We start from the raw sequence: 23,058 nt of genomic DNA, 5'->3' as shown, positions 1-23,058 counted from the left end.
GTTGTTCCATCAGTAAAATGGGCATAATAAAATGATCCATTTCCTAGTTTGTTGTGAGTATTAGAGAGGTGTGTGGTGGATTTTGTGGGTTGCTGCCCCCGTGCCTCAGGACCAAGGTGCTTATTTTTTTCAGCTTCCAGGAGCACTGGCTGCCGAGAGTCTGCAGCTGAGCCCCTCCCCAGGCATTGCCTCAATGTAAGAGAGTCTCTTGACCATGTTATGCTTGGCCAGGGGGCTGCCTGCACCCAATGACTGATTGATGTGGAGGTTCAAAGTCGCGTCTCTGCCTGAAATTGGGACAGCTCTGAAGGGCATTCCAGCTCCAAATTGTTATGTGGGATTAACCAAAGTCTCTAATTGCATCACGGTTCAACTTCTTACTTTGCCAGTCCTGCTCCCCTCACTCCCCAACAAGCTCTCTAGTAAACTTGCAAGCAGCTGCTTCTAGCCTCACAGAAAACCATTAAAATAATGTCCAAGGCATACTGGGTATCTAGCAGATTGCTATTATTATTGTTGTTTGGAGAGTAAGATCATATATTTTATGAGATTTTCCAAAATATTCTAGACATATATAAAGCTACACGCAAATTCTAATTAATAGTTTAAACCATGAGTAGCCTGCCTCTCTCCAGAGGCTCCTCTCTCCAGAATTTCCCAGACAAGAATACTGGAGTGAGCTGCTGTTTCCTTCTCCAGGGGATCTTCCTGATCCAGGAATTGAACCCACGTCTCCTACACTGCAGCCAGATTCTTTACCACTGAGCCATGAGGGAAATACCAACAACAGCAACACAACAAATTCTAATTTGTAGTTTGAACCATGCGTAGGGAATATAAAGTTACCCTAAATTCTGACAATGGAAAAAGGTTATTGTTTGATTTTTTTAATGTTATTTTACTAGAGCATATATATTCTAATTAGCCTGCTCCAAAAGAAGTAGAACCTTGCTTCTTAGTTATGTGAATCTTACCTGATATTCTGGGATATTATATTTTTGTTGTCTCTGTATATTTGATTAATTATCCACAAATGATAGAGGTGCTGGCAGTTTATATCCCCATAAAAAGTTAGAGGTTGACCTGTGAAAGGCTGATGTGTCATGATTTTATAGACCAAAGAGAGGTTAATGTCACAGGGGCTGAGGTCTTATTAACTTGTAGAAAGTTATCTATTGTTATAGCAGAGTTAGAAGTCTTTTTAGGTACTTTCTTCCTGATTATTAAAAATAATCAGTTTGTCATACCCAGTTTCTTTTTTTTTTTCTAATTTTATTTTATTTTTAAACTTTACATAATTGTATTAGTTTTGCCAAATATCAAAATGAATCCGCCACAGGTATACATGTGTTCCCCATCCCGAACCCTCCTCCCTCCTCCCTCCCCATACCATCCCTCTGGGCCGTCCCAGTGCACCAGCCCCAAGCATCCAGCATCATGCATCGAACCTGGACTGGCAACTCGTTTCCTACATGATATTTTACATGTTTCATTGCCATTCTCCCAAATCTTCCCACCCTCTCCCTCTCCCACAGAGTCCCTAAGACTATTCTATACATCAGTGTCTCTTTTGCTGTCTCGTACACCGGGTTATTGTTACCATCTTTCTAAATTCCATACATATGCGTTAGTACCCAGTTTCTTATACAGACTTTGGTTTTTGCATTTGTCTCCTCTGTTCATTACTTCATTGTTGAATCAAATAGAACTTTATCAGATGCTCACTGTCTGTGTGAGAGTGTTGTTCTTAACACTGATTTTTCATAGGAGTGTGTTTCTGAAGTATTATTAGTTTCTGAAGGGTAGAATTATGATTGAAAAGTACCCAGCATTTCATGGGGACAGAAGTCAACATTTTGGAGTTGACTTCTCCAAAGCCTTTGACTGTGTGGATCGCAATAAACTGTGGGAAATTCTGAAAGAGATAGAAATACCAGACCACCTGAGAAATCGGTATGCAGGTCAGGAAGCAACTGTTAGAACTGGACATGGAATAACAGACTGGTTCCAAATCCAGAAAGGAGTATGTCAAGGTTCTATATTGTCACCGTGCTTATTTAACTTATATGCAGAGTACATCATGAGAAATGCTGGATTGGATGAAGCACAAGCTGGAATCAAGATTGCTGGAAGAAATATCAATAACTTCAGATATGCAGATGACACCACCCTTATGGCATAAAGCGAAGAAGAACTAAAGAGCCTCTTGATGAAAGTGAAAGAGGAAAGTGAAACAGTTGGCTTAAAGCTCAACATTCAGAAAATTAAGATCATGGCATCCAGTCCCATCACTTCATGGCAAATAGATGGGGAAACAGTGGAGACAGTGGCTGACTTTATTTTTGGGGGCTCCAAAATTATTGCAGATGGTGATTGCAGCCATGAAATTAAAAAACGCTTACTCCTTGAAAGGAAAGTTATGACCAACCTAGACAGCATATTAAAAAGCAGAGACATTACTTTGCCAACAAAGGTCCATCTTGTCAAGGCTATGATTTTTCCAGTAGTCATGTATGGATGTGAAAGCTGGACTGTGAAGAAAGCTGACTGCCGAAGAATTGATGCTTTTGAACTGTGGTGTTGGAGAAGACTCTTGCGAGTCCCTTGGACTGCAAGGAGATACAACCAGTCCATTCTAAAGGAGATCAGTCCTGGGTGTTCATTGGAAGGAATGATGTTGAAGCTGAAACTCTAATACTTTGGCCACCTGATGTGAAGAACTGACTTATTTGAAAAGACCCTGATGCTGGGAAAGATTGAAAGCGGGAGGAGAAGGGAACGACAGAGGATGAGACGGTTGGATAGCATCACCAACTCAATGGACATGAGTTTGAGTAAACTCCTGGAGTTGGTGATGGACAGGGAGGCCTGGCATGCTATAGTCCATGGGGTTGCAAAGAGTTGGACACGACTGAGCAACTGAACTAAACTGGAAAACCCTGTCATACTAAATCAAGATTGTGGATCTAGCTTTGAAGTGTATTTGCTATTAAAGCATGTATATTTGCTAGAGTTGTCATTAACAAAGTACCAAACACTGTTTTAAACAATAGGAATTTATTGTTTCACAGTTCTGGAGGCTGAAAGTTTAAGATCAGCTGGTTGATTCCTTCTGACGCTGTGAGGGAGAATGTGGTCTAGGCCCCGCTCCTCTAGGTGCTGTGGTTTTCTGGCAGTTCTTGGCCTTCTTTGGCTCATACACACATCCCTGGATCTCTGCCTTTATTTTCACATAGTGTTCTCCTTATGTATGTATCTATCCAAATCATCTCTTCCATAAGGACCTCAGTCGTATTGGATTAGGGCCCATTCTAATTCCCTCTTTTAACTTGTTTATCGCTGTAAAGACCTTCTCTCCAATTAAAGTCCCATTCTGGTGTGTCCTGGGGATTAGGCCTTCATCAGATGAATTTGATGCAGGAACACAATTCAACCCCAAATAGTATGATTACTTTTTATCCATCCCCAGGGATTACCTCAACTGATATCTTAAGGAGAAGAATGTCATTAACTCCTGAGAGAATCCCAGTTAAGAAATGTTGCCTCATGTCCACATCATTGACGCATTGCACACCAACCTCATGCCAGCACTGCTCTAGGAATGTGCTGACGACGAACTAGGCTAGGGAAATAAATCCCAACAGTGGGTTCCCAATTTCCCAGGGGCATGTAGCAGCCAGTCTGCTTTACAGATTAAACAAACAAACAGTTGCCTTTTGGTATTGCAGTCATTTACATGAATATCATTTAATACTTCCGATGTCATTTGGATTGCGTTTTTTTTTAATATGTTGGTAAATTTGTCTGAGGGGAGTGTGTGGTGCTTCTTAATTTTGCTCTAGGCAGTTAGGCAAGCCAGGGAAGAAAAGTGATTCATTCCTTTGGCAACCGTGGAATTATTTACGATGACTGGAAGAAGAATCTGTTTGAATAACCCCTTTGAACTGCCTGACACATAATAGAAGCTTGTTAAATGTTTATCGAAGGAACAGCAGTGTCCAGGGAACTTGGAATATTTGAGAGCAATCGAATAAAAAGCACATATTTATTCAGAGATTTACCATATACCTCGTCTTGGCTGGATGCTTGTGAGGATGGCTGATGCATATGCAAGACCGGTAATAGCCGTGACTATTTATCGTGCTTGTCATGTGCCAGGCATCCCGCACACGTTTAAGAAAATGGCCAGAGCTACTCTCTGAGTTGGATAACATTGTTCTGATTTGAAATACAAGGAAAGGCTAAGAGAGGTCACGCAACTTGGTGACGGGTGAGGTAGGGTGTGTTCTCAACCCGTGTGATCGAATGTCTCTCTAATCGGCCTCTCTCTGAAAGCTTGCATTCTTATAGAGATCAGACACTTATCACTGCAACAATTACAAAAGTAGCATGGCAAGAGGCTGATTTGTCATATGTCTCTTTTGCTGTGTAAGTGTGTGCTGTCACCCTTTCATGTAAGCGTGGGTTTGGGTCATGGTTAAGTATGTACATGGTTAAGTCAGATGCCTGGATTCAAATCTCACTTGAACCTCTTCCCATCTGTGTGATCTTGGACACGTAGCTTAACCATTCTGTGCTATAATTTTTTTAATTGTAAATTAGGGGATAATAAAAGTACCTGCCTCGTGAGGGATATATAAGGAATGTAAAATGAAGCAGTGCCTGGCAAAATATATTTCCTGCTAGAAGCTTCACAAAGGCAACAGTTTGTGTGTGCTTATTTCATTCATGTATCTTAAACATCTAGAACAGTGGTTGGTATGAAATAGACATTCAGTAGTAAATACATTGGTGAATGAATAAATGTATTTCAGTATATAAATGCTGGGGCTTAGTCACATTAGCAGACATAATGAAGTGGTCAGATGCACATACCTTTATATAGAACTGTAGTTCTCAGTTCACAATTCATGTTAGAAATACCTGGAAGGCCTTTAAGTAGACTGATTCTCCAAGTCCCATCATAGGCAAAGGTTGAGAATCACTGTGAAAGTAACAGATACCAGTGTAGAGTCATCCATGTATAACATATTGAAGATTCAACACCAGTGGTGATTTTCTAAATGCCTTTCAACCCTTAGGTACCTAAATCCAACCTTTGTTTCAGTAATAATTATATTCCTGAAAATGTTAATAGATGTTAAGATGGTCAGAAAATACTCTGTTTTCATATTAAAATGAATTAAGGTTTAGGCTCAAATAATTACAGTTTTTTCCTCTATATAAATCTCTGGGAAGATATCTGAAATTTGTGTGGGTTTGAGACAATTTTTTTTAATGAGTAGACTCCCCTTAACATGACAGGCAGTTTGTCTGGATCAACCAAGAAGCACTGTGGGCTGCTGTGAGCACAGGCAAAGTTAGTGCAATTAATGGAGGGAAAACACCAACATGTACCATAATTAAGATTTTGCTTAAGGTACTTGGGGAATTAAACCGAGGTACAGAATAACTTTTGAGGCAGCTGGTTCCTTTTCTAGAACAAGGACATGAGTCCCTGTCTTAAGAGACTTCCTGGCTAAGGAGACCTCCTAACTCTTTGGCGCTTCTCCTCCCAGGAGTTGGGCTCCTCATTCTGTCCCCGCAGGTAGCATCACTCAGAGAGGGAATTTGCAAGAGGGGGATGGATCAATTCTGGGAGCCACATCAACCTGGAAGAACAGGAGAACCAACCTGAACCAAGAGAAATTTGCAGAATGGATAATTACAAAGGATTCTGGCCCAGTAAAAACCACTTACATGTTTTCCCATAAATTAAAAAAAAAAGATCCTTTCTCTTTATGAAGAGTACATGCTGCATGTTTATTTCAATAATTTGCATTAAGAAAATATTGACTATCGTATGCCCTTTACAAATGCTGTAGCAAAAGATTCCATTTTAATGTTGACCACGAAGCCGTTTCGAGGTCTCTTAGGCTTCTTAACACTGGATTCTCCCTCTCGTTGCCTTTATCTTTAAAGAGCTTCTTTGAGGGATTTTTGGCTTTCTCAGGAAAGAATATCACTGAAATGGAAGGCCTGGGATATAATTCAAATCATCCTAATCAGATTTCTCAACCCTTGATCTAATCAGCAAGCTGTTTGGCTTAGCTTCTTGGTCAAGTTCATTCATTAACTCAGAAAGCATTTATTGAATATATGCTGTGTCTACCCCAGGCTAGAACATAATAAGATTAGTAGATGAATTGAGCCCTGTCCTTTAGGAGTTTATAGTCTTATTGAATGAAGTGAAGGAAATAATAGAATGCTATTTAAAATGTATGATGGTTTTTGTACTTTAAATATGTTCACGGTCTTTCATGGCAGGTAATTGACATCAACTGTGACTTTGTGTGCCTGAAACTGCATTTTAGAACACTTTGGTTTTGTATCTGTTTCACCATTAATATCACACTTCTCCTTTTCAAAGACTCTTTTGCCATTATAGTCATCACCTGACAAAATATTCTTGTAAAGTTAATAGAAAGAATTATTGACATTTCACGGTTTTACTTACTGTGGGTTTGGGAGGATCCTGAGCAGGAGGAAAGAATGAAAATTGAAACTCCATTGAGTTTTTTTTTTAATTGTAGTAAACTGCAGCATAAACCCCCTCAACACACATCAAATTCTATCAGATTCTTAAATGTCATCTTTTGCAACCAAGATGAATCCAAATAGAAAAATCACGTATACTAATGTTATCTGAGGTCTGAGAAATAATGAAATTGCGTTCTTATTTTGGAACAAAGTATGTATACATGTATGAACTATTGGGAAAAAAGGCTTTTTCTCCCATGGTTATTTGGAAGAATGGGAAGCTATAATCAGAAGTTACCTCCCACCCCCTTTATTACCTCTATATATTTTTCCTGTTCTCTCTCTTATGTAATATCCTTTTGTGAGGCCCATTTACAGTTACTAACTGGCAGCCACTTTGAAGTTTCTTATTTATTTCACCCCTAATTAATGTTTTTATGTGTGGTAGATATACAATTTTCTTCTATTAATGTTACAAAAAAGCCAACCTTAAATTTGCATCCACAATGGGGAATAATCAACAAAAGCCCTTAATCATTTGTATTCACAGGCTGGGTGAAAGTGTGATTTGACTGAGGTTTCATTGCTGGGCTTATCCGGGGTTAGGGCTTCCAAGGTGGCGCGGTAGTAAAGAATCTGCCTGGCAGTGCAGGAGATGTGGGTTTGATTCCTGGGTCCAGAAAACCTCCTGGAGAAGGAGATGCCAACCCATGCCAGTATTCTTGCCTGGGAAATCCCACGGATAGCGGAGCCTGGTGGTCTACAGTCCATGGGATTGCAAAGAGTCGGACACGAGTGAGAGACATGCAGCCACGCATCCAGGGTTAAATGTTAGTTTGTCTCTTACCTTATAACCACATTGATCTTCTAGAGACATATGTATCCCTTGCATCCTAATTTTACTCTCTGAGCAATTTGCTGGCAGTCCTCATTAGCAAAAATAATCAGGTTTTGGGGGGTCCAGCTTCTGATGAGTTAAACTCATTTATCCTCATTTGTCCTATGGTTTCCTCTGTGATAATAGAATTTTATTTCCTCTCTTCTTTCTATTTTCTGATCAAAACTCTCTGTGGCCATTCATGAAAAAATGAAGGATCTGTGTTTTTCTCATTCACTTGAAATTCAGGAATTCTTCAGCTGTCCTAAGACTTTGTGTTTAGGCACCCTTTTTTTTTTTTTTTGGGCCAGAACACTTAAAGTTAGATTGTGATAACTGTTAGGGAATCAAAAGTGGAGCCTGTAGATGTTGACTCCACAGAGATCTGACTTTCTTGTGATAAAAACTGTGACTGAGAATCACCATACAGGGTAAATCAGAGAAAAGTCATAATGAAAAATGCTAAAGACAGTCTTTGAACTCAGCTGGAGGAAAAAATGCCTGGGGGAGGAAGTGAAGTCTCACCATATAAGAGTCTTCTAGTATTCTTTTCTTCTGGCTCAAGAAAATGGAATATACTTTGGAGTCAGGGGCCAAAATTGATGTTATTCCTTATTTGCCTTGATGAAAGTGAGGGAAAAAATATTGTGTCATCGGACTGTCTTCGTTAAAGGCCTACATATGTGTGATGACTGCTTTGGGAGGCTTATGTAAAGCAAGTACATTCCTTGCTGCCCAGTGGGAGCTTCTGTAGGCTGCTGGCAAGCTTGATATGATCACTTTCAATTACTGAAGCCCTGTCCAGTGTTTCTGGGACTTCCTGTGTAGGAATATAAGAGAAAGAGAGGAAAAAAGGAAGGAGAAGAAGGAGGGGGAAGGAGAAGGAGGAGAAGAAGAAGAATCTTCCAGTATTCTTTCTTTATGGCTCAACAAAATGGAATGTATAATGGAGTGAGGGGAAGGAGGAGATGAAGAAGGACGGGTGAAGAAGGCTGGACACTGGCTGAACTCTCAGACATACTTGATCCTTGATGACTGACTGGCTTCTTTTCTGGAGTCTGCTCAGCCTTTCCTTGGGTTTGGGGGCTGCTGTTCACCTTGCTCACCTTTACAAATGATGTGACTGGGTGGAGCTTGCAGAGGTCAGTGGACAGTACAGGGAGATCATCTGTCATTAGCAAGATTCTGCTGGGCTGTAATGGGATCCCATCTTACTGTCGTGTGTCACCTTGCTCCTCTGTATGAGGATCTGGGCCTCCCTGGGGACTTGGTGCATCTGCAGGTCCAGTGTCAGAGGTGGCAGGTTCCTTCAGTCTTGTTCATGTCTTGTGAGACAGGCTGCAGGGAGCTATGGGGGTGTCAAGGGGGCAATGAAGTGGTTGCTGATTTCCTCCTCCTGGATAGGCCAGGGGTACTCAGTGCCTCTCACCTGCCCAAGCTACTTGTTCTATCCACCTAAATAAGGAAGTGAACTGAAACGAGCTTGAATGACCAGATACTGAGTTTATATAGGAATAGCAGAGGAAGTGGGGCTTCCCTGAGTGGCTCAGTGGTAAAGAATCCGCCTGCGATAGAACAGGAGATGCAGGAGGCACGGGTTCCATCCTCGGGTCAGAAGATCCCCTGAAGAGGGGGCACAGCAACCCAGTCCAGTATTCTTGCCTGGAGAATCCCACGGACAGAGGAGCCTGGGGGTGGGGAGGCTACAGTTCATAGGGTTGCAAAGAGTTGGACACGACTGAAGCGACTGAGTACACACGCACTCAGCAGAGGAAGTGCAGTGTGGGACACGCAGACTATAGCAAGCTGTGGGCAAGTCTCCTGATAGTTTGGGATGCAGTGTCCTTATGGTCAAAGAGAGTAAAGCAGTGAGAGCCCAGACAGACTCTAAGCAGCAAGCTCATTGGCTTGAGGATGGGGAGAGATGCTTGGCAGATATTCTGTGTTGGAGGGATAAGCATCTGTCTCCTGGAAATCAGGCATTTACTGGAAATCAGTCTCTTAGCACTTACGTTTTGTTTGCCTGAGGGCACATGTGGGAGATTCTCCATTTCATAGTGTCTAGTTCCATTTTAGATTAAAATCCTTCCACGCTCCTGTAGAGCAGTGTGAAGCCGTTAGAGACAGAAAGAAGCACCTAGGAAGCATGTGGAAGCTCAGATTCCTGCCCTCCCCACCCCTGCCCAAAGCCCACCCCAGACTCAGAACTCAGAGCTGCAGCATCACAAGGCACCCCTTATTCTAGTTCAGGTTGTTCTCAGAGCACGCATGGACACTCCCAGAGAGGACTGCTCCTCTCCCTTCCAGGGAGCCACTTAGTTAAGCCACAGATCAGCACTCCTGTTTAAGCTCGAGACCATTGTCTGACATTTCTGATGGAGCTATTCAGAAATTGGCCTTCTATTATTCATGATGGAACCACAAGCTCTCCGTGGGTGATCCCTGCTTTCTTCCTTTATCTTGCTCTCCTCATTCTCTCCACTCTGCCCTTATCTCCTCCCTCCCCTTTGCTCAGCAGTAGGCATGTTTGCTTGCTAAAGCAACTCCTTTTATGTCTTATCTTTGCCTAGGTCAGTCTTGACTTTCTCAACCTCTCGTGATTCCATCCTTCCTTTCTGACCCGAATTCTGTGATGTTCCACTCAACAAACCTAAAATCCAACCAATGTGTTTTGGAATTATCTTACCCCAGACTTTGATAAAATATTGGTCTTGCATTGTGTGATTTCCAGGATACGAATCAGTCTTTTCCTGCTTAGAACCTCAAGTCAACTGTAGACATCCTCTGCAAGGCCAAGGGCGGATGTTCTTGAGATATGTAACAGTGAACTTGGGGGTGGTGACCAGCTTGGAGAGCTCTTTGCGGGGAAATGAAGGAATTTTAATCAAAGACCTCACAAACCTGCTTTACTTGCTTTTAGTCTCTGGCAGCTTTAAAACTGTCCAGGGACTGTGACCACCTCAACCTCAGGTCTTTTTCTGCAAACAGAGACCTGCATTCTGCTGTCTTCCCTGAATGTCCCTAAGGCGGCCCCCTCAATCTTCCTGTCTTTTGAGACCTGCCACCCTTGGTTCCTACCATGCACTTTAGAGATTCCAGTACATTTGCAAAGGTTTTCATACATGCAAGATTAACTCAGGCATCGTTTCTACCCCACGGGAAGTTTTCAGCTCTGTATTACATTCTGATGTTGGTTTTTGTGTTTTTTTTTTTTTTTTCCTTCTTGCTGCAGGAAAGCAATCTCTCGGGCAGGCCTGCAGCACTTGGCTCCTGCGCATCCCCTCAGCCTTCCTGTTGCAAACGGTCCAGCGAAGGAGCCCAGAGCGACTCTGGACTGGAGCGTAGGTGTCGGCGTTTTCATGTAAACGTCATTTCACTGCATGTGTGTCTTTCTCATTCTCAAGATTCCTGTAGCTCCCGACAAGACTTGATCATTTTCAGTATTGTTCACTGACCCATCTTCGAGTATCTAAGCCCCGGCTCCATTTTCAGATTTCCAGGAACATAGCTTCTTTTATGAAGTCAAACATATTGAAGACTAGGCTTAAAACTTCAGGAATCCTTTTAAGCACTATTTGCCTGGGATTGCAGCTGTGAAATAAAAAGTACTTCTGTGCACATGCTTCATTGGTCCCTGCCTGCCAAGTTGGCGATGAATAGAGTTTACTCTTCGAGACTAAGTCGAAAAGTCCAAGTTTGATTTCCTTAGCTCAAGCTGCCTTTTTCTTTTTTGGTGCTTTTCTTTCCTTTTTCATTTTTCCTGAGAGAGGATGACCTCACTTTACATTCCAGGCACTCCATGTCCTCCTGTTTGCTATGTTTCCTCTCCTAACCCAAAGGTAATGGGTCTTATATCAGTGGGGTAGGTATATTAGCTGATTTGTTAAAAATTTATTTTATTGAAGTCTAGTTTGTTTACAATGTTGTGTTCACTTCTACTGTGGTTGTTATTGTTTAGTCACTAAGTCTTGTCTGACTCTTTGCAACCCCAAGGACTGTAGCCCTCCAGGCTCCTCTGTCAATGGGATTTCCCAGGCAAGAATACTGGAGTGGGTTGCTATTTCCCTTTCCAGGGGATCTTCCTGACCCAAGGACTGAACCTGTGTCTCCTGCATTGGCAGGTGGGATCTTTACCACTGAGCCACCGGGGAAGCCCAGTTACTACTGTGTGGCAGAGTGACTCAGTTATACATATGTGTATATTCTCTTTCATGTTCTTTTCCGTTACAGTTTTTCACAGGATATTGAATATAGTTCCCTGTGCCCTACAGTAGAACCTTGTTGTTTATCTATTCTTTTATATAATAGTTTGCATCTGCTGTATATTAACTGATTTTAATGTTTTATCTAAGAGACATCTATAAAAACTGTTAAATTGAAGATTGCAGTGTGAGTTTCTTAAGTCAATTAGAATACATTTGTTGAGAGTCTTCGGTGAGTCAAGTTCTTGGTTGAAGCCATGTCTAACTATGGACTGAAAGGCCTGTCCCTTCCTAAAGGAATGTAAGAAGTGATATGAAGCTAGAGGAGGCTGCTCTGAGATTATTCCAGTCTGGTCCTGATGAATCTTGTATAGCCTTTCTGGTTGAGTTGAACAGAGGGAATAATCCATGTTCTCTTCCTCCCATAAGAAAGACCATGGCAGGGTGCCAGAGAGGAGATGACTTTGTAAACTAAATTTTGTTTTTGGCACATATGCCATAACTTAATATCATTTAATACTGTAATATTTCTCCCTCTTCCCCAAGAACACACTTACTAACATCCTTATTTTATATTCTGGACACACACCAATGTATGTAATACATGAAGTACCTGGCAAAAGACTGAATCTAATTGAAATGAAACTTTCTTCCTTGATGAAGTCTGCTGTATATATTAGCTGATTTTAATGTTTTATCTAAAAGACATCTACGGAAGCTGTTAACTTGAAGATTGCAGTCTGAATTTAAGTCATAACTGACTGTTCAGGTCACACCTGTGTATGTTGAGTTAATATTTGGGAAGACTCTTGCCCTCCTGTAAGTTTCCCTTTATTCTAGGACAGTCATTTAATAAACTCCTAAAAGGTTAGAATGTAGAATATATTGACACCAGTGCTTACATGATTTAAAAGAATTAAATACATAAACAAACATAAGTTAAATTTAAAAAGGGATATATATGGACCAATGATGAGGATGTGCTAAGAATCAGGGACCCAAAAATGTTAGTTTATTATCCATGATGTTCTAGATCCTCTGATCCAAACTCATAGGATTCTATTTGAGGTGCAAGATTCTAATGAGAGAGAGTTTCCATCATTTAGATAGAAACACCCATTAAATCAGGCTTCCCAGGTGGCTCATTGGTAAAGAATCTGCCTTCAGTGCAGGAGACGTGGATTCGATCCTTGGATCAGGAAGATGCCCTGGAATCAGAAACAGCACCCCACTCCAGTATTCCTGCCTGGAGAATCCCACGGACAGAGGAGCCTGGTGGGCTACAGTCCTTGGGGTTGCAAAAGGGTCAGACACGACTGAGTGTGCACACACGCATCCATTAAATCATTTCTCTGCCCCTCGTGTGACATTAGTCAAGTCACTTGATTTCTTTCAGCTGCAGTGTCCTCATCTATAGATGGGAACAATGGTGACCTCTCCCTCTCCCCCCGTCTCCCAGGGGGACTTCAAGGCTGTTGTTAAGATCAAATGGGGCTGTGAGTGTAAAAGTCCTTGTAAACTGTACAGCCGGTAGGTTTATTTATTCAGAAGTTAAGTCACTGATGAATTCATTGATCTATCACCATTTGTGGGGTAACTGCTTTGTTCTGGAACCTGCTTGGTTCCTTGGGATTCTGGGTGAGGAGTATGGTTTCTGCTTTTAAGAAGCTTAGAATGCAGAAAAGACATTGACACTAAAATGTGGGCAGTGACACCAAGCATGCTGCTGCTGCTGCTGCTAAGTCGCTTCAGTCGTGTCCGACTCTGTGCGACCCCACAGACGGCAGCCCACCAGGCTGCCCCATCCCTGGGATTCTCCAGGCAAGAACACTGGAGTGGGTTGCCATTTCCTTCTCCAATGCATGAAAGTGAAAAGTGAGAGTGAAGTCGCTCAGTTGAGTCCGACTCTTAGCGGCCCCATGGACTGCAGCCTACCAGGCTCCTCCATCCATGGGATTTTCCAGGCAAGAGTGCTGGAGTGGGGTGCCATTGCCTTCTCCGTGACACCAAGCATGGTGGGGTTCAAAGAGTGCCACAGGGGTGTGAGGAAGGACACTCCATCCCTGTTTGATGTTGGAAAGAGTTACCAGAAAAATGCTTTTAGAAAAAATGTCCTTCCTGAACCAAAGCTTGACTAGGAGGTGTTATTTTCCAGAGTACTGTAAAGAGCTCTATGGTCTAATATTTCATCAAAATGGTATTTTTGGCTGGTGGTGGGAGGCTGCAGTGCACGGTTCAGAAAGAGTGAGTAGGAAGTAAGGCTGCTGGTGTGTAGCTGATCCTTCATCTCTCAGCCCCTTCAGTTGCGGTCACTTCATCTTGGTGGCCTGATGAATTGTCACAGTGACAGGTAACACTCTGGGGATGTTTAACAGTAGAGGGAAAATTGAAAGCCTTCTCTGAAGACACTCTTATCTCAGGGCTTATTTAGAGATCTTATATGGAAGGAGTTACAAGATGTGACTCTGAAAAACCCCATAATTGTGGGCTAATATTGCTGAAGCCAGGCAGCAACCAACCCTACACGTTCTTATTACAGTTATCGAAAAGGTTTTTCTTGGAAGAGAGGAAGAAGCAGATTGTTAAAAACATTTAAATGCCTTTTTTTTTTTTTTTTTGCTGAGACTTGCCCTTGCTTCCCAATTTTTGCTTTTACTAACTGAATTGCTTCACACCAGCTTCATTTATGCCACTTTGCTTTGCCTGCTTGTGCAGAAAGCTAAACCAGGATTTTCTTTGTTCTAAACTTTAAAGTATGAAAGTAGCCCTCCTAGTCTTGACCTCCCACCATTGCCTGTATTCCACGTCCTCGTCTGCTTCCCTGCAAAAAAGCAGTGTAACCACCTCTCTCCTATCAGCTCCCTCTTCTGAACTAAATGCATTAAAATGATCATTGTATTGTTACTGATTGTTAAGTGCTGATTTGGGTTGGAGCCTCTCATTAAGAGTTTCCCAAATGAGAAGAGTGGCAAAAATTTCAAAATAAAGGCAAAAAAGGAGGAACTTCAATTTCTTGTCTTGGATGAGATAAGAGTCCCCAGTAGAGCTGAGGATGCTTCCAGCTTAACAGGGGTGGAGCAGGGCTGTGGAAGTTCACTTTGCTTTGCATTCAACCCCCTTGATTCATACATTGAGATTCTCTTTGCCTCAGAGGGTCAGAGGTGGAAAGTCATCTCAAAAACCTGTAGTACGATGACCCCTAACTTACGTTACCTCCCCTCTCCTCCTTTCACCAGTGAGAAAACAGATGCAAAAGCTGTCCATGCTGCATCTGAAGTTGAAGACAAATCAAGGTGAACCTGGAATTTCAATCTTAGTCCCAAGTTTATGCTTACTGCAGAAATCTCAGCGGGCCCCATTCTGACTGTGTGCGTGCGTGCTCAGTTGCCGCAGTCACGAATGAGTCTTTGTGACCTTGTGGACCCTAGCCTGCCAGGCTCCTCTGTCCGTAGGATTCTCCAGGCAAGAATACCGGAGTGGGTTGCCATTCCCTTCTCCGGGGGATCTTCCTGACCCAGGGACTGAACCTGAGACTCCTGCATTGCACCTGGGAAGTCCTGTTCTGACTCTAGTGTGTACCAAAGACTTCAGAAGGGGCACGATTGTTTCCTAAACATCCTCTTGCAAAGAGCTTTGAGGAGTGGCCTGCTTGTGGAGTGCCTGAGACCCACGTGAGATTAGACTATAGGCCCCTCGGCATTCGGCCAGAAAAATCTTGTTGCGGGAGTCAGTTTTTATGCTTTGGGTGCGTGAACTTAATAATTTCCTTGAAGTGTTCCATTTTCATATTCCCATTTCCCTACTTAGTGATGCATACTATCTCTTATTTTTAGTCTGTTCCTCGAAGTTCGGAAACTTCTCTTCCGCTGTGATTCACTCAAATATTTTATTTTGACTTATGAGATTCTCTGCCCCACACAGGGTCATTTCCTTGATGACTCTTTGCCAATCTTTGGGCCTGCCACCTGCACACAGACCCTCCTCTCCATTCATGTCAGGGATGGAAGCCTTAATGATGGGGAACAGACAGATCCAGCCTCAGCACGGGGCTGGGGTCTTCTACTGACTACAGTGGACAGTCGGCTTCACCTGAGGTGAATGTGGCTCTTTTCTACAAAGACTTGACTCCTGCTCTCTGCCAGGCTGTGCTCATTTGTTTGGTTGAATTAGTTCTGTTTATTTTATTTACTTTCTGTTTTGATTCCACATAAAATCTCTACCAATAGGGCATTGTCTTAGAGCCAAATTTGTGTTTTGGGTTGACTTATTCTAGGTCATAGTTCGATTTGAGGCACTTTGAAGGGAGGAGCAGTGTTTTCTGCTAAAAGCAGAAATATGTATCTTCTTCACAGTGGACTGCACAGCATCATTGGCCTAGTGACTGTCTGGTGGATGTCAGGGATGAATTGATTACAGCTTTTCTGTTCAGTCAGCAAGAAAGGGACACATCTCTGGGAGCCGATGGGCACTCAGATGATCTCCAGTTCCAGAAGGACACTGGAAGACACAAGTCAAAAGCCTGTTTGAAACGTCAATGAGTTTATGCTATTGAGTTCCAAGTAACTCTTTTAAAATTTCCTTCTTAATCCAGTACATTGTGTTAAGACTTAAAGCTTGCACAGTTTTTGATCTTCCCATTCACCCCAGTGGCATCCTCTCTCCCCTTTCATGGTGAGAACCTACAGGGCTGCTCCCTTTGACACCATGCCATGAACATCAGCCAAGCCAGTTTTGGGGAAAACAGGCTAGATTGCTAGAAAGGAAGGGAGTAATGCTCTAAAAGGGAAAAATAGTCCCATCTCCTGGGCTGGAATCCAAGCTTCCAGTTTAGGGGGGGGGGAGTCAATCCACTTTGAAGTAAGTCTATTGCATAGATAATGCATATCTTCTCTTAAATGTCACATGCCTCTTGTGGGATGGAGACTTATTTTGGACATGGAGATTTCTTCCTTGTTTTTATGCTTAAAGCTGAAAACATAGGATGTGGGTCTTCACTCTGTCTCCTCTATTCTGTAATTTGCTTTTGCCCATTACACTGCCTGAAACAGTTCTCCAAGCAATGGTGAAAAACCCACCAAAATCTTTCTTTAAAAAAACTATATTGGTTTTCAATCTGGCATCCTTGATTTCTGTTCATTTTCTCTTTTCTCATTGGCAAATTTCCTCCAATGCTGAGGGCTGTGGAAAACAGAGCCTCAATGCAAACAAACCCAGACTTTATATCCCGACCACCTTTCCTGTCCTCTGGATGCTGATAGTTGAAAAAGAGTTCTTTTAGGCAGGTAGAACATGGAACAGTGGGTACACTCACCTCACAGTTTGGTTCAGAGATAAGATTAGGGAAACAGAGTCTTCACGTGGGATTGGTTAAACTGGGTTATGAAACTAGGTCATTTTATCTTTGGAAACCTTGAATGGAAAGGTAGGAAGAGGCAGGTGTGTGTGTGTGTGTGTGTGTGTGTGTGTGTGTGTGTGTGTATACCCATATGTACATGCGCATGCTCTCATTTTAGCCTTGTTTACAATGGGAGGTCCTCACAGACCTGTGCCTTCTTTACAAGCTCCAGGCCTTTGCTCTTTAACTTCAGGCTTGGGTGTCATCACCCATAGTGACACAACCTGATATCTTTCTTCACTTCCATCCCTCTTTTGAAAAACATTGTCAGATTAATCAAGATATCAGATTGCTGAGCCAAGCAGGAGGAGCTAACCATCTATGAATTAGTGAAGGTCCTGGCTGTGACCAGTCATCTTAATAGTGGACAGATCTAGCGTAATTCAGGCACCCTCACTAGTCTTTTATTTTCTAAAATTATGAGAATTTTAAATGATATCACATTGGCTGCTGGGAGAAATCATAGAATCGTACAGCTTCACATCTCACTGAGAAGTAACTAGGTCTAATCTTTTGCCTCTTAGTAAGTGATTATATGGAGAAGGCGATGGCACCCCACTCCAGTACTCTTGCCTGGAAAATCCCATGGACGGAGGAGCCTGGTAGGCTGCAGTCCGTGGGGCCACTAAGAGTCAGACACGACTAAGCGACTTCACTTTCACTTTTCAGTTTCCTGCATTGGAGAAGGAAATGGCAACCCACTCCAGTGTTCTTGCCTGGAGAATCCCAGGGATGGGGGAGCCTGGTGGGCTGCTGTCTATGGGGTCACACAGAGTTGGACACAACTGAAGTGACGTAGCAGCAGCAGCAAGTGATTATAAACTAATAAAGGTGAGCAGAAGAAATATATGTGAGCCATAAAGTAAGCCTCATTTTATAGTGGCCACATTAAAAAGCAAAAAAACATAGGTAAAATTAATTCTGTTTTCTAAAAAAAATTTTAAGGACAGAGCTAGCTTTTAAAAAATTAATTAAATTTGGCTGCACCAGGTTTTAACTTTGGCATGTAGGGTCTTTGGTTGTGGCATGCAAACTTTAGTTGTGGTGTGTGGGATTTAGTTCCTTGACCGGGGATCAAACCTGGACCCCCTGCATTGAGGGTACAGAGTCTTAGCCACTGGACCATCAGACAGAAAGACAGAACATTGTGCTCAGTCATAGCTGACTCTTTGTGACCCTGTGAACCATAGCCTGCCAGGCTCCTCTGTCCATGGGATCTTTTCAGGAAAAAATACTGGAATGGGTTGTGATTTCCTTCTCCAGGGGATCTTCCTGACCCAGGGATCAAACCTGGGTCTCCTGTATTGCAGGCAGTATCCTACATTGCAGATGGATTCTTTACCAACTGAGTCACCAGGGAAGCCCCTAAAAGTAATTTTAGTATTATATTTTATTTGCCCAAATATATGAAAAATATTACTATTTCAACATGTACTTGATATAAAAATGATCAATGAGAGAATTCACTTTTTACAGAAAGTCAGTCTTCAAAGTCTGCTATTTATTTCACTTTACACTGACAGCACATCTCAATTAGTGCCTGTCTCATTTCCAATGTTGAATCACCATTTGCTTATTGGACAGCACAGATCTAAACCATCCAAGACAGATTTTACCCATGATTACCTTAAAGAATTTTAGGGGGAGGCAGTCCAGATTTTTTCCATTTCTGAATTTGTAAGGATATTTATCAGAGAAGGCAATGGCGCCCCTCCAGTACTCTTGCCTGGAAAATCCCATGGACGGAGGAGCCTGGTGGGCTGCAGTCCATGGGGTCACGAAGAGTCCGACACGACTGAACGACTTCACTTTCACTTTTCACTTTCATGCATTGGAGAAGGAAATGGCAACCCACTCCAGTGTTCTTGCCTGGAGAATCCCAGGGACGGGGGAGCCTGGTGGGCTGCCGTCTGTGGGGTCGCACAGAGTCGGACACGACTGAAGCAACTTAGCAGCAGCAGCAAGGATATTTATATTTGATACATATTTATAATTTTCTTATTGTTTTAGAATTTTTTTTTTATAGCCAGTAAATGTCTTCATTTTGTGTGGATTGTTTGCTTCTGGTGTCAGTATATCCTATTTGGGTCATTCATTCACAACTGGCATCTTTTTACCTGTAGCTAATTACTACTAAGAGTTCAGGTACAACTTGAGGGCAAGGAATCATATCTATATTTACATAGGTGGGTCTCTACTCTTAGGTAACTGGATCTATCCATAGACAGGTTGATCTATATAAATCTATGTATATCTCTAGAGATACTCTGTATCTCTATAGATACATTGTTTTAACACTACTATAGAAGAAATGCTATCTTCATGTAGAAATAGAGCTATTGTTTCTGTCTGGCACAGATGGGTACTCTGAGTTGTATAGCGTTTGAGATGGAATTTCAAGATGCATGTGTAGAGAAGAGAAAGAGGTACCTGGGTGTGGAGAATGAGGTAAATAAAAAACATGACACAGAAAAGGAAAATATGACTATGTTGAGATACATAGCCTCATACATTCTATGAAACTGTGTATGAAGGTGAATAAGGAAGACAGACTGGTACCATTAATGGAAGGTCTAGTATGTGGGATTAAGTTTGGAGTTTGTTTTATAAATAATAGAGAATTTTTTTAGCATCCTGAGCAAGAGAGAGTCATAATCACAGCTGTGTTTTTAGGAAGTTAATTTTATAGCAGTGTAAAATATCAGAGAGGAGATGTGGATGGACCTAGAAACTGTCATACGAGTGAAGTAAATCAGAAAGTGAAAAACAAATACTGTATATTAATGCATATATGTGGAATCCAGAAAAATGGTACTGAGGAACCTATTTGCAGGGCAGAAATGGAGACAGACATACAAATGTATGAATGCCAAGGGTGGGGGGAAGGAGGGTGTGGGGTGAGTTGGGAGATTGGAATTGACATACATACACTACTGTGTATAAAATAGATAACTAAAGAATCCATCTGCCAATGCAGGAGACACGGGTTCCATCCCTGGGTTGGAAGATTCCCTGGAGAAGAAAATGACAACCCACTCCAGTATTATTGCCTGAGAAATCCCATGGGCAGAGGAGCCTGCTGGGTTACAATCCATGGGGTTGCAAAAGAGTCAGACATGCCTTAGCAACTAAACAACAGCAACAATGAGAAGCTACTCTATAGCACAGAGAACTCTATTCAATGCTCTGCGGTGACCTACGTGGGAAGGAAATCCACCCAAGAGCAAACCAGGACTGTGCCAGGTTGGGGTGGGGGTAGGCTCTGTTCCACACAGTTATTCAGTGACCCAGACTGACAGTTACTCTTACAACTTCATCAGAAGACTTTCAAATCATTGCAAAGACCAACTTCCCACGTACCCAGTACGGGAACAGAGTATTGAGGAATGCGCATGAGAGGCTTAGTGGACCAAGTCTGAAAACAGTATACATTACTCTTGTTCATGGTTGGAACTGGGTTATGTGGCCACACTTGTTACAGGTGAGACTGGGTAGCAAACTCTAACTGTGTGTTCAGGAAGAAGAGGAAAATGAATTTGGTGAATGGCTAGCAGTCTTGACTACAAAGGCCCAGGAGAGAAACTTGGGTGATACCAATATCTATGGATTAGGAAGACAGGAAAGGAAAACCCAACCACAATGATAATAGTAAGAATTGCATTGAACTTGTATTAACTTCTCATTGTGGGTAAATCATTGACTGTTACTCATTTTCACATTTAAACATCATTGTGATTTTGTGAGAGAAGTAAAATCATTATTGCAACTTCAGTGGGGAGTGAACTGAGGTCTAGCAAAGTTAGAGAGACCCTAGGTCACTTTCACTTCACTTCCATGCATTGGAGAAGGAAATGGCAACCCACTCCAGTGTTCTTGCCTGGAGAATCCCAGGGACGGGGGAGCCTGGCGGGCTGCCGTCTGTGGGGTCGCACAGAGTTGGACACGACTGAAGCAACACAGCAGCAGCAGCAGCAGCAGGTCATAGAGCTAGTCGGTAGCAAGTCTACCTGACTCCAAAGCTTATGTTTACTAATATTGAAGTGGATTAAGATTTACCAGAAATGTAAGAAGAAAACAATATTTTATTTATCTACTCTATTAATGGGTGAATGCCACCCAGCTAGATACCTTTATACAGAATTCAGGAGTTCCCAAGGTCACCCTCACCTGCAGCTTCTGGAATTCAAAAGACCACACTTATGTTCAGTCATTCATTAGAAGGACTCAGAATTTACTGAGGGCTGTTTTCCTCACATTTATGAACTTTTACAGTGAAAGGAAAGTGAAAGTGTTAGTCACTTAGTCATGTCCTACTCTTTGCAACCCCATGGACTGTAGTTTGCCAGGCTCCTCTGTCCATGGAATTCTCCAGACAGGAATGCTAGAGTGAGTAGCCATTCTCTTCTCCAGGGGATCATCACAACCCAGGGATCGAACCCAGATTTCCCACATTGTGGGCAGATTCTTTACCATCTGAGTCACCAAGGAATCCCACTTCAGTGAAAGGACCCAGGTTCAAATCAGCCTAGAGAAGAGGTACATGGTGCAGAGTCCAGGAGATTCCTGTAAAGGAGCTTCCAACTGTTCTCTCCCGGTAAATTTGTGACAGAGCTAACTTCTCCCAGCAGCCATGGTGGAAATGTACGTATGGTGTATTGCCACCAAGGAAGTGCATCTGAACCTTGGTGACCAGAGTTTAATTGGGGCTTAGTCATATGGACATAACCTGCATGGTTAACCTTAGCCACTTAACCCTCTGGAGGTTGAGTTGGTATATGCCCCACCATAAGTCAGTACTATTTTAGGTCCGTCTAGTCAAGGCTGTGGTTTTTCCAGTGGTCATGTATGGATGAGAGTCAGACTGTGAAGAAAGCTGAGCACCTAAGAATTGATGCTTTTGAACTGTGCTGTTGGAGAAGACTCTTGAGAGTCCCTTGGACTGCAAGGAGATCCAACCAGTCCATTCTGAAGGAGATCAGCCCTGGGATTTCTTTGGAGGGAATGATGCTGAAGCTGAAACTCCAGTACTTTGGCCACCTCACGTGAAGAGTTGACTCATTGGAAAAGACTCTGATGCTGGGAGGGATTGGGGGTAGGAGGAAAAGGGGACAACAGAGGATGAGATGGCTGGATGGCATCACCGACTCGATGGACGTGAGTTTGAGTGAACTCTGGGAGTTGGTGATGGACAGGGAGGCCTGGCCTGCTGCAATTCATGGGGTTGCAAAGAGTTGGACATGACTGAGCGACTGAACTGAACTATGACCCAGGGTCCCCAGGTAAACAAAGATACCGTTATCAGGCAAGACATCCCAGGCACTTAAATTACCATCCTATAGTTGAGGGCAAAGCCCAAACCTCTCTTTGGGTAAGGTTACTTCTTTCTGATGCATTGGACAAGACAGATGTACAAGAAAAGGATGAGACAGGGAAAATATAGTCTAAGAAAGGTATGTTTCATGTTTTCCTTGCATGACTGGCCTTTTCTTGCATGCTTCTGTTTCTGTCATGATTTTGAAAGATTGTCAAGTCTCTCAGGCATCCATGTTTATTTCTCACGATGTATGACTCTGAGCTAATGGACAGGTAAAAAAGTAATTATCCTTTCTACTCCTTGGAACCTTATATAACAAGAATGTGATTCATTCATTGATTCTTAGTCTCATCTTCTCAGTTCCCTAAATTTATTTATCATCTACTGTTTGCAAGGTGCCAAGGAAATGGCAACCCACTCCAGTGTTCTTGCCTGGAGAATCCCAGGGACAGGGGAGCCTGGTGGGCTGCTGTGTATGGGGTCATGCAGAGTTGGACATGACTTAAGCGACTTAAAAAAAAAGTGCTGGACATTTAATGTCCATATGAAGGTTAGAATCTAGCATAAGAAGGAAACATGAATCAGATAGTCATGCTGATGAATGAATAATTGCCATCTGGGATAAATGATGGGAGATAAATATGGTTTTATGAGAGTAACTAACAAAATGACTTCGATATGAGGGTCAGTGTTGGCTTCTTTGAGAAAGTAACACTCAATTTGGTGACCAAAGGGTAAATAGAAATTAACC

At 42.4% G+C, this 23,058-nt stretch overlaps 1 protein-coding gene across 2 annotated transcripts in view; it reads left to right on the top strand.

Moving 5' to 3' along the window:
- Positions 1–23,058, top strand: part of DGKI (diacylglycerol kinase iota) — a 515,206-nt gene that overhangs the window by 182,204 nt on the left and 309,944 nt on the right. For both annotated transcript variants that reach the window (XM_061414831.1, XM_061414832.1), the window contains exon 2: positions 10,629–10,737. In XM_061414831.1, coding sequence (XP_061270815.1) covers positions 10,629–10,737 — 109 coding nt within the window. The remainder of the gene's footprint in view (positions 1–10,628; positions 10,738–23,058) is intronic.

Source organism: Bos javanicus, chromosome 4, assembly GCF_032452875.1.
Source record: "Bos javanicus breed banteng chromosome 4, ARS-OSU_banteng_1.0, whole genome shotgun sequence".
In the NCBI taxonomy this organism is placed as follows: Eukaryota; Metazoa; Chordata; class Mammalia; order Artiodactyla; family Bovidae; genus Bos; species Bos javanicus.
Note: the sequence above shows the minus strand (reverse complement) of the source record. Positions and strands in the feature narration are given on the sequence as shown.